Source organism: Crotalus tigris, unplaced genomic scaffold (genome assembly GCF_016545835.1).
Source record: "Crotalus tigris isolate CLP2741 ecotype Arizona unplaced genomic scaffold, ASM1654583v1 scf7180000018278.843604, whole genome shotgun sequence".
Taxonomy (NCBI): Eukaryota; Metazoa; Chordata; class Lepidosauria; order Squamata; family Viperidae; genus Crotalus; species Crotalus tigris.
In genome coordinates, this window is record NW_024096920.1 from 721,322 (window position 1) to 733,124 (window position 11,803).

General features: G+C 43.6%; 1 protein-coding gene across 1 annotated transcript; it reads left to right on the forward strand.

Moving 5' to 3' along the window:
• The first annotated feature begins 250 nt into the window (after positions 1–250).
• On the forward strand, positions 251–11,018 carry GAMT (guanidinoacetate N-methyltransferase). The gene is made up of 6 exons (XM_039349502.1): positions 251–419; positions 4,646–4,791; positions 6,053–6,116; positions 8,100–8,167; positions 10,135–10,245; positions 10,602–11,018. The coding sequence occupies exons 1-6, from the start codon at positions 251–253 to the stop codon at positions 10,737–10,739; spliced, it is 696 nt and encodes a 231-aa protein (XP_039205436.1). The 3' UTR covers positions 10,740–11,018.
• Positions 11,019–11,803: the final 785 nt, after the last annotated feature.

The following is an 11,803-nucleotide window of genomic DNA, read 5'->3' on the forward strand; positions in this document are numbered from 1 at the left end:
GTCTGCAATTGTTCCGTTTCTCCAGAAGATGTCCCCTTTCTCCTGCCCCACTTCCAAGTGGGAATTGCAAACTCCCCCCTTCCCCCCCTTAACTCCCCTTTGCTCTCTCAGCTCCCTCCTCCCCTGCTCCACCCCTTGAACTATTTCAAGCTAAACAGAAGCTCAGCAGCTCCTGTTCCAGGTTCCTGGAACTCCTGTCAGCCTCTTCTACCCTTCTCTCCGCTTCCAGCTCTAGCTTAGACCTTCCGGCATGGCTTGTCCCATCTTCCTGGAAGGGGAAAACTGTAAGCCTTCTTGGAAGGAAGCCGCTGCCGGCTACAATCCAGCAGACACTCACTTGGAAATCATGGGGAAGCCGGTAATGGAGCGCTGGGAATCCCCCTACATGCATGCTTTAGCCAGCGTGGCTGCTTCACAAGGTAAGCTCAACCCCGGAAGGTGTTCTGCAGCCTCCATACAGGTAGGCCTCGACTTACGACCAAAACGGAGAGCAAAATTTCCTTTGCTAAGCGAAACATTTGCAAAGGGAGTTTTGATCATTTTATGATCTTCCTTGCCGCTGTTGTTAGGTAGCCACAGAAGGAATTAGATATCAGAACCTTTGCATGGCTAATAAAATTCTAATATTGTAGTCAAAAATGTAACACGGAATTTTGAAAAGCGCGGTAACCTTTTTTCCACCATTGACAAAAATGTCCACTGTTGGGCCGAGGTCTATATATATCAACTAATCACTCAAGTGAGATGGCTGGTGTGAAAATCTGATAGATAAACAAATAAACTTTTGCTGAAAATGTCACAGGCAGCCAGCACTTCATTTTTTTTTACACACTCCACTTTGACACACATTGTCACCCTTGCTCAGTTTGTCTGTCTGTGTGTTTGCTGAAAGCAGATTTATTACAGATGGTCCTCAACTTAGGGCCACAATGGAGCCCAAAATTTCTGTGGCTAAGTGAAACATTTGTGGAGTGAGTTTTGCCCCATTTTACGACCTTTCGTGCCACGGTTATTAAGTGAATCACTGCAGTTGTTAAGTTGCCAACAGGGTTGTTAAAATGACCGGCTTTGCCGGTCAGGTCGCAAAACGCGATCACATGACCCTGGGGCCCTGCAACCGTCATAAATACGAGTCAATTGCCAAGCATCTGAATTTTGATCACATTGGCCATGGGGATGCTGCAGCAGTCATAAGTGTGAAAAACGGCCATAAGTCACATTTTTCCAGTGCCATTGTAACTTGTAATCACTAAATGAACTGTGGTAAGTTGAGGACTTATCTAGATCACCTCTGTTTTGTCTTAGCTCCTGACGCTTAATTTCCTGGACTTGCTACATCCTATTCCTTTTCTGCACTTTGCATAACATTCCTTAACCCGATAGGGAATAGGATGATTGGTAGGGACATAGATATATTCTTGGGGTCTTTTGCTCTTAGAATAGAAAAGAGCTAGAGGTCTTCTAGTCCAGCCCCCTGCTCAAGCAGGAGAACCTATACCAGGAGTAGGCAACCTTGGCTGTTTTATGACTGGTGGACTTCAACTCCCAGAATTCCTGAGCCAGCCATGCTGAGGGGACAGGGAGAGGTTTCCAAGCTGAGCCATGCTGGCTCAGGAATTCTGGGAGTTGAAGTCCACCAGTCATAAAAGAGCCAAGGTTGCCTACCCCTGACCTATACCATCTCAGACAAGTGACTGACTAGCCCAGGGATAGGCAACCTCTGCTCTTTTGTGACTCGTGGACTTCAACTCCCAGAATTCCTGAGCCAGCATGGCTCAGCTTGGAAACCTTTCCCTGTCCCCTCAGGAATTCTGGGAGTTGAAATCCACGAGTCATAAAAGAGCCAAGGTGGCCTACCTCTGGTCTAGCCTCTTCTTAAAAACACCCAGTGATGGAGCGCCCACGATTTCTGGGGGTAAACTGTTTCACTGGTTAATTGCCCTCACTGTCAGGAAGTTTCTCCTTAATTCCAGGTTGCTTCTCTCTTTGATCAGTTTCCAACCATTGCTTCTTGTCCTGCCCTCTGGTGCTTTGGAGAATAATTTGACCCCCTCTTCTTTGGGGCAGCCCCTCAGATACTAGAATACTGCTATCATGTCACCCCTATTTGGTCAAACATTCCCCTCCACCACCCCCATAAACAACCTCCACCCATGGATACTGACACCCATCAGAGTCAAGTTCCTGGCCTGAGCAGCGTTCAGTTGCCTGCACGGCAACCGAGATAAGAATAGCTTTGTGGTGAAAGGTCTCTCCGGAAAGGCTGGGGAGTGGGTGGGTGTTTCAGGGGTCTCGCCCTTTGCTGACAGCTGCAGGCTGAGGCTCAAGATAAGGGCTGCTGCCTTGCCGAGGCAAAGGTCTCTTCCAGCCTCTCAAGACACCATGGTGACCTGGGTTAAGCATGCACAGCAGCCTGAGAAGGGGGAGAAGAGGGAGTGAAGCTATTCTCCAAGGTGCCTGAAGGCAGGACAAGAAGCAACGGATGAAAACTAATCAAGGAGAGAAGCAACCTAGAACTAAGGAGAAATTTCCTGACAGTGAGAACAATTAATCAGTGGAACAACCTGCCTCCAGAAGTTGTGGGTGCTCCAACACTGGAAGTTTTTAAGAAGAGATTGGACAACCATTTGTCTGAAATGGTGTAGGCTTTTCTGCCTAAACGGGGTTGGACTAGATGACCTCCAAGGTCCCTTCTATCATCATCATCATCATCATCATTATTATTATTATTATTATTATTATTATTATTATTGAGACAGTTTCACAGGAATTCCAGAAAATTCTCTCTGTCTCTGTCTCTCTCTCTCTCTCTCTCTCTGTGTGTGTGTGTGTGTGTGTGTAGTACAGGTAGTCCTCAAATTACAGCAGCTCATTTAGGGACCGTTCAAAGTTATATCACTGGAAAAAGTGACTTACGACCAGTTTTCACACGGGGCAGGGGGTGGGGCCAGTTTTTGGGCACTCGGTCTCTAAAAGGTTCACCATCACTGCCCTATACCATTTCAGACAAATGGCTGTCCAGTCTCTTCTTAAAAACTTCCAGTGTTGGAGCATTCACCGCTTCTGGAGGCAGGTTGTTCCACTGGTTAATTGTTCTAACTGTCAGGAAGTTTCTCCTTAGTTCTTGGTTGCTTCTCTCCTTGATTGGTTTCCATCCGTTGCTTCTTGTCCTGCCTTCAGGTGCTTTGGAGGCATGGCCACCGGTTCATATTTATGACGGTTACAGTGTCCCAGGGTCATGTGAGACAACAGCACAACACCCAAGCTCTGCTGTGATGTTCCCAATGCTTTTCTTACCAGAATTTCATGTTGTTTATCTGTGCAGTAACAAAGACCAACAAGCATTTGATTCTCATCCCGAACATCATCCTTGGAGGCCAGATTTTTAGCAATACAGACTTACAACTTTTCATTTAATGACGGTTCGAAGTCACAACAGCACTGAAAAAAGGGACTGATGACCACTTTTCACACAACCCTCGCAGCATCCTCAGGGTCACGTGATCAAAATTCAGATGCTTGGCAACTGACTCATATTTATGACGGTTGCCGGGTCCCGGGGTGGGGGGGGTCATGCGATCCCCTTTTGTGGCCTTCTGGTGAGCCAAGTCAGTGGGGAAGTCAGATTCACTTAACAAATATGGTATAAGCGGCTGCAGTGATTCACATAACAACTGTGGCAAGAAAGGTCATAAAATGTGGCGAAACCCACTTAACAACTTTCTTGCTTAGCAACAGAAATGTTGGGCTCAGTTGTGGTCATAAGTCGAGGACCACCCGTACTGGGTGTCAGGCTCAACTCCTGGTGACTTGGTGGATACATCTGTGTAGTTCTCTTGGTGCAAAAGTGGTTTGCACATCCAGCCACTTACTGGATGGACTTCCCACTCCGTGTGCAAGCCATGTTTAGCCCTGTTTTTGTTTTTAAATAACCCAGCATGGCTAGCGAGGTGCTGCTAACTAAGCTTTGTAAAGTCTCCCCCAAGCTGAACTAAAAGTCAGATAAGTCACTTCATGGTCCTGTTCATGTCCACCTATGTCAGGGGTGGGGAACGATAGCCCTTTTATGACTTGAGGATTTCAACTCCCAGAATTCCTGAGCCAGCCATGGCTGGCTCAGGAATTCTGGGAGTTGAAGTTGACAAGTCATATAAGGACCATAGTTCCCCACCTCTGACCTAGGTGTTCTGGGCAAAACAAGCCAATCATTTGTCTCTTTCTGCCAAACTAGGCTTCAGTTCTCTGGTTCCTCTTCAAGAATTAACCTGATCTGACTTTTCTTAAGTTTTTGGTTTTTTTAGGATAGGAAACAGATTCCTCAAGAAAGATAAAAATTCTGCTTTATGAACAGGGGCTCTAGTAATCAAATTCTGAAATTGACTGAATTTTCTTGTTTTCTTCCTTTTATTCCAAAGAGAGTCAAGGCGGGACCATCTTGAGTTTCTTTCTAACCTTTTCTTGAGAGAAATCACGTTTTTGTAATTTTCTGGGACATGGTTTCTCCAAGATCATCTCTGTGGCTTGGCTAACCAGACCTAAGCTGCTCGGGGCCTCTTTAGATAGCGAGATGGGCAGCATATAAATTCAATCAGTCATTCAACCAACCAATCAATCAATCAATCAATCAATCATATCTTCCTTTTAGGAGGCCGGGTGCTGGAGGTCGGCTTTGGCCTGGCCATTGCTGCCAGCAAAATTGAAGAGTTTGACATCAAGGAGCACTGGATCATCGAATGCAACGAAGGAGTCTTCCAGAGGCTGCAGGAGTGGGCGAAAACACAGCCTCACAAGGTTGGGGCAAAGGGGCCTGGCGAGAGAGAGGGCACGAATGCCCAGCAGGAAAGGAAGCACAGCCCACCTGCTATGACGTCATCATGCAAATCATGTAGATGACATCATGCAGGTCATTTTCGGGGTTCTATCCGAATGCATGATGGGAAAGGGGAGCAGTGAATGGGGAAGGGAAGTGATGTAACCAAGTCCATAAGATGGTCCTAAACTGGGCAGTGTGAACCCAGACGGAGGGGATAAGGGTACGTGAGAAAGTCCTTGGGAGACAGGAGGGAGAGCAGCAGACTGGACAATGGTGTATAGCAGGTCTCCCTGGCCCACAGAATGAGGGAGGGCATGGGAAGCATTTTAGAAGGGATTCTCCTTAGTTTTCCAGAGAGTAAAAGAAAAGGAGGGGAGAGCCAGTTTGGTGTACTTAAAGTGTCAGCCTAGAAACCAGGAGGCGGTGAGTTCTAGTCCTGCCTTAGGCATGAAAGACAGCTGGATAACTTTGGGCCAATCAGCAGGAGAGTGTGAATTCTAATCCCGCCTTAGGCATGAAAGGCAGCTGGATAACTTTGGGCCAATCAGCAGGAGAGTGTGAATTCTAATCCCGCCTTAGGCATGAAAGGCAGCTGGATAACTTTGGACCAATCAGCAGTAGACTGTAAGTTCTAGTCCCGCCTTAGGCATGAAAAACAGTTGGGTGACTTTGGGTCAATCTTTCTCTCTTTCTCTCAGCTCAACCCACCTCACAGGGTTGTTGTTGTGAGGAAATTGGAGGAGGAAGGAATACCAGGTATGCTGTTCGCTGCCTCGAGTTGCTTAGAAAGTAATAGACAGGATAAAAACCTAATGAATAAAAATACTTTCAGTCTTGCCAAATTCTTTTAATGCAACCTTAAAATAAATAAAAAGTTAGAACTCCTGGTGGCGTTTCTTGTCTGGACTACCTCACAGGTCTAACAGTGGGCAACTTCGAGCCCTGCTCCAAAATAGGGAAAATATGAGGGGAATCTCCTCCCAACTTTTAAACAGATTTCTACTCTCTTTGGAAGGAGTTGTGCTTCTGCCAGGGAGGACCCGGGTCTGAGTCTGGATAGTTGAGGGCCATGATCTAAGAAGGCTATATTTTCTGTTTTCTTTTTTTTTTCCCAAACATTTTTTTTCTTTTTACAAAGACACTGTTGCCTTTACAATATGAGCATGTTTTTCCGGCATCACGGCTTACCTCTTCATTGATTGCACTCCGTCTCCTCCTTGATTCCCCCTCCCTCCCCAGGTTGTCCCATTGAAAGGATTGTGGGAAGACGTCGCACCAACCTTGCCGGATGAACATTTTAACGGTAAGCAACAGGGTTGTCTCCATTTCTCTGGGGTGATTGTGTCCCAACTTTAGCCATTTTACGACCTGTGGACTTCAACTCCCAGGATCCCTGGGGTTACAGAAGGGGTGGGCAAACATGGCAATTTTACGACCTGTGGACTTCAACTCCCAGAATTCCTGAGCCAGCCATGCTCAGGAATTCTGGGAGTTGAAATCCACAGGTTGTAAAGTTGCCATAGTCACGCACGCCTAGATTACAAGTGCTTTTGAGCTCTTGATATAGCAGATAAAGAATAGAATAGAATAGAATAGAATAGAATAGAATAGAATAGAATAGAATAGAATAGAATAGAATAGAATAGAATAGAATAGAAGAATGGAATGGAGTAGAGCAGAATAAGGAATATAACAGAACAGAACAGAACAACAGAATTAGAAGAATGGAATGGAATGGAGTAGAGTAGAGTAGAATAAGGAATAGAATAGAATAGAATAGAACAGAATAAGGAACAGAATATAATAGAATATAGAATATAGAATATAGAATATAGAATATAGAATAGAATAGAATAGAATAGTATTAGAAGAATGGAATGGAGTAGAATAAGGAATATAATAGAACAGCACAGAACAACAGAATTAGAAGAATGGAATGGAATGGAATGGAGTAGAGTAGAATAAGGAATAGATTAGAATATAATAGAACAGAACAGAACAACAGAATTAGAAGAATGGAATGGAATGGAGCAGAGTAGAATAAGGAATAGAATAGAATAGAATAGAATAGAATAGAATAGAATAGAATAGAATAGAATAGAATAGAATAGAATAGAACAGAATAAGGAACAGAACAGAATATAATAGAATATAGAATATAGGAATAGAATAGAATAGAATAGAATAGAATAGAATAGAATAGAATAGAATAGAATAGAATAGAATAGAATAGAATTAGAAGAATGGAATGGAATAGAGCGGAGTAGAATAAGGAATAGAATAGAACAGAACAGAACAACAGAATTAGAAGAATGGAATGGAATGGAGTAGAGTAGAATAAGGAATAGAATAGAATAGAATAGAATAGAATAGAATAGAATAGAATAGAATAAGGAACAGAACAGAATATAATAGAATATAGAATATAGGAATAGAATATAATAGAATAGAAAAGAATAGAATAGAATAGAATAGAATAGAGAGGAACAGAACAGAATAGAATAGAATAGAATAGAATAGAATAGAATAGAATAGAATAGAATAGAATAGAATAGAATAGAATAGAATAGAATTAGAAGAATGGAGTAGAGTAGAATAAGGAATAGATTAGAATATATTATATAGAACAGAACAGAACAACAGATTAGAAGAATGGAATGGAGTAGAGTAGAATAAGGAATAGACTAGAACAGAACAGAACAATAGAATTAGAAGAATGGAATGGAATGGAGTAGAGTAGAGTAGAATAAGGAATAGAATAGAGTAGAATAGAATAGAATAGAATAGAATAGAATAGAATAGAATAGAATAGAATAGAATAGAACAGAACAAAATAAGGAACAGAACAGAACAAAATAAGGAACAGAACAGAATATAATAGAATATAGAATAGAATAGAATAGAATAGAATAGAATAGAATAGAATAGAATAGAATAGCATAACAGAGTTGGAAGGGACCTTGTAGGTCATCTAGTCCAACCCCCTGCCCAAGCAGGAGTCCCTACACCATTTCTGACAGATGGCAGTCCAGTCTCTTGAAAGCCTCCAGTGATGAAGCACCAACAACATCTAAGGCAGTCTGTGACAGCACATTGACTGGACTGACGGCAAGGAAGAGTCCTCCCATGTTCCTGATGGTTGGCCACTGTGGCTGGGGCTCATGGGTGGGAGGAAAATCTCCAGAAGTTCATTTAAGGAGCATCCCATTCCCAGACAGTGAAAAATGACCATTATACCACAACGCATTTCTTTCTTGAGAGCCAAAGATCTGTTTCTCACATGCAGGAATTCTCTACGATACGTACCCCTTGTCAGAAGATACCTGGCACACCCATCAGTTTGACTTCATCAAGGTGATATTTGGCACCCCTGACGGTTTACCCCTGTTCATCTGACTGAGAACTCTGGGGATTGTCGTCGCAACATGCCTGGGGCGATGTCTGACTGGGGAAAGCTACTTTAAGGGTTGAAAGCTCCATTAAAGGTAGAAAAAAAAGCAATTTAGCAAGTTGGGCCAGCTAGAGTGGACACGCTCTGGATCCCATCTATTAAGCAGTGTCATTTTCCAGGATACCTGGGGTTACCTAGCTTGGTAATGAAACATTTGCAAGAAAACCACTAAGCTTAGCGAGCACCAAAGACCCAAAGGCGAGCTCACCTTGATCCAGTTTTTATCTGTTTTTTTAGCTCGGGAGGTTTCCCCCACTCCTAGATAAGGAAATAGCAACAGGGCTGTTTCAGGTTTATGATAGTGGTTGTGTACTAAGGAGCAAATGGTCAAACCTGTTTGCCTCTCCTAAATAGAAGACGTGGCCTGTCCTTTGTCTAAAGCAGTGTTTCTCAACCTTGACAATTTTAAGGCATGTGGATTTCAACTCCCAGAATTCAAGCAGTTTGTTTTAGTTTGGCAAGATTTCTGTGCGTAGATAGGAACCATAAAGGGAGTTGCTAAAAAGAATCTCAACATGTCTTTCTTGGTTTGGGGAGCTGCCTGACCCTTGGAAAGTGGGGTTCTGCTCCCAAAGCAGATTGGCCTTTCAATCATATTCTCAGGATTGCCATTTGACTTTGCTGACCCCATCTTTTTTTTACCCAAAGGTCAAAAAAGTCAAGAGGGCAACTACAATCATGTCATCATGACACAGGTAAAAAAAAAGATAAGGCACCAATGGCATAGCCGCTGTTGCCATTGTGACTTTTTGGATCACACCTTTTTTTCTAGCCAAGCGTTCAAAGGCATCAAAAAAGTCAAAATGGTGCCCAAACTCTGCAATTACAATGTACATTAAAAAGTAGTGTTGGTCACACGTTTGTGATTGCCATCTTGACTTTTCTCAGTGCAGACAAAAAAGAACAGCTTTTATCCAACAGTTGCGGCCTCCATCCTGGCTTCTCCCATGCAGGCACCCCTGGTCACATCTGGAGATACAGAACAGTTTGAAGGAGAAGTTGGCATATGGGTGCCCCCAGAGGGCAAAATACAGAAACCAGAGATATGTAGGGAGGTGTGAACTTCAGTCAATGGCAAACTGACTGCCCTGAATGAGGCTGAAAAAAATTACATCATGGCAAGCAGGAGAGAATCAGCTGGGTCTCCTATGAAGCTGATGGACTACAGTGCCCATGATGCTTTCCCTTTGGCCAAGCTAACTGGGATCTATGGGAGGGCAGAGTGCCAAGCATCATGCCTCTGGATCAGTTGATCATACCCAGCCTTCCTCAATCTTTTGGAAGACCAGTGGGAGAACCCTTGAAATAATTTACAAATTTTAGGAAACCCTCAAATAAAAACCAGCAATGTGCTGCAGCTGCCAAGAAAGCCAACACAGTGCTGGGCTGCAGAATTCAAACTGCTTGAATTCCATTGACTCTTATCTAGTTCCAGTTTATGCTGGGGAACCGTTAGGGAGGCGGCATCTTCACCCTCTTTCTCCCACATAAACTATCTGAACTGTCTCTCGCTCCTCCGGAATGCAGTCCCTCCCTCTGGGAATCCAGATTACATTCCACCACACCAAGCAGCAGATTCTGGGGCATTCCCTACCTATAGGAGAAGGACAGGCAGAGCCTGGGGGGTGGAATCAAGAGGGGAATCAGCCTGGAGTCATTACATTCTCACAAATAGTCTAAGTCCAACCCCTCTTGAATTCCGTTGACTCTTATCTAGCGCCCATTTAGTGCTGGCCGTTAGTTGACCAGATTCTTGCGTACAGGCATGAACAATAAATCTACTTAACTGGAGTTTAATGTGTGGTCCTTATTCTTCACGCCTAACATTGCCCCCCCCCCCAAAATGCCACTCCTCCTTTTCTCCCTGTAGGCTCACGCCCATCGCCTCCTGAAGCCAGGCGGGGTCTTCACCTACTGCAACTTGACTTCCTGGGGGGACCTGTTGAAGAGCAAGTATTCGGACATTGAAAGGATGTTTCAGGTGAGAGCAGGGAAAGGCTGCGGTGCAGGAGACTTCACTGAATGGAGAATCTATCCCTAGTCCAGCACCTTCACCACCACAATGCACAATTACCCTGTGTTGCCATGTGGCTTGCAAGAAAACCTGCCGAATGTATGGTGGCTTGCTTGAAGGAGAAATGAGACACTCTGTCCACTTCTGGGGCCCTCTCCCTTCTCTTTTGGACTGCACTTATGAGAATGCCACTGGCTTGAGAAAAAGTAGACTCTCCTTGCCTTCACAGGTCCTGCAGACCCAGCCAGTTATGGTTTATTTAAACTGTGACTTAGCGTGTTGCATGAACACAGGGTAAATCTCCCTTTGGTATTTTTCCTTAGGAAACACAAATTACCCACTTGGTCGAGGCTGGCTTTGAGCCGAAGAACATCCACACTACCGTTATGGACCTGATTCCTCCAGCTGATTGTAGATACTACGCCTTCCCTAAGATGATCGTGCCTGGCATCCTCAAATAGATCTCCCAGGGAGGAAGATCTCTCAGGATCAAACAAGGGATCGGTGTGTTGGCAAGAGACACCACCAGTCACATGAAATGTTGTTCTCTCGTGGCAGACGGGGGAGGTGAAAACTAACGTGTGAAAGAACCACTTTAGATAGAGTTTTCCCTTGCTAAGAATTTATTTTAACCAGCATTTTCAAAACTTTGTGTCAGAGCATGCAGTCTTATTGCACTGAGGTAACCCAGGAGTAAATACAGTAAACAGTGGTTTGTAATTAAATGGTGGTTTATATTACAGTATATCTACAAATAGATGTATCTACAAATATACACTGGAAATAAAATACATACACTTGGTGAAACAGCAAATTCCAATACACAGCAATTACAGCAATCAAACTGACGAGAAAGACTCCAGGAAAAAACCTTCCCTTTTATACTCAGACTCTTAAAGGGATATACACATCTGCTAAGTCATTCCTATTATTGCATCATCCACATTACATTACACCAGCTGGTTAGCCTTTAAATTATTACTGTGACACTTTGTGTCTTTCTCTCTTGGCCCTGTCCCTCCAAATAGATCTGCAATCAACATCTGAACATCTGAGCTTTCATACGTGCCTCATCTAGAGATGAGATGGGGTGAGCCTAACATCTGTACGTGTATCATAGAATCAAACTTTTCCTTAAAAACCAGAAAGATTTTAGTCCTTGTGATTCTGAATATAATGGAAACTGGCTGGTAATGAGACAAACCATGTGGATAATAGGCAATCCTTGATTTGCAGGATCCAATCTGGGTCAGTCAGTGGGACCCAACATTTTATCTTCCAAGCATGCGGACTCGTACTGGAGTCTATCTTCAGGGAACTTCTCTCTAGCAGAGAGTGTGTGAATAGAATAGAAATAGAATAGAATAGAATAGAATAGAATAGGAATTAGAAGAATGGAATGGAGTAGAGTAGAATAAGGGATAGAATAGAATAGAATAGAATAGAATAGAATAGAATAGAATAGAATAGAATAGAATAGACCTTGGAAGTCTTCTAGTAGTCCAACCCCTGCTCAGGCAGGAAA

Coding starts and splice junctions, on each gene's coding strand:
- GAMT (XM_039349502.1), top strand. CDS start 251: ATGGCTTGTCCCATCTTCCTGGAAGGGGAAAACTGTAAGCCTTCTTGG. Junction 4,792..6,052: donor CGAAAACACAGCCTCACAAG/GTTGGGGCAAAG, acceptor CTCCCTCCCCAG/GTTGTCCCATTGAAAGGATT. Junction 8,168..10,134: donor ATCAGTTTGACTTCATCAAG/GTGATATTTGGC, acceptor TTCTCCCTGTAG/GCTCACGCCCATCGCCTCCT.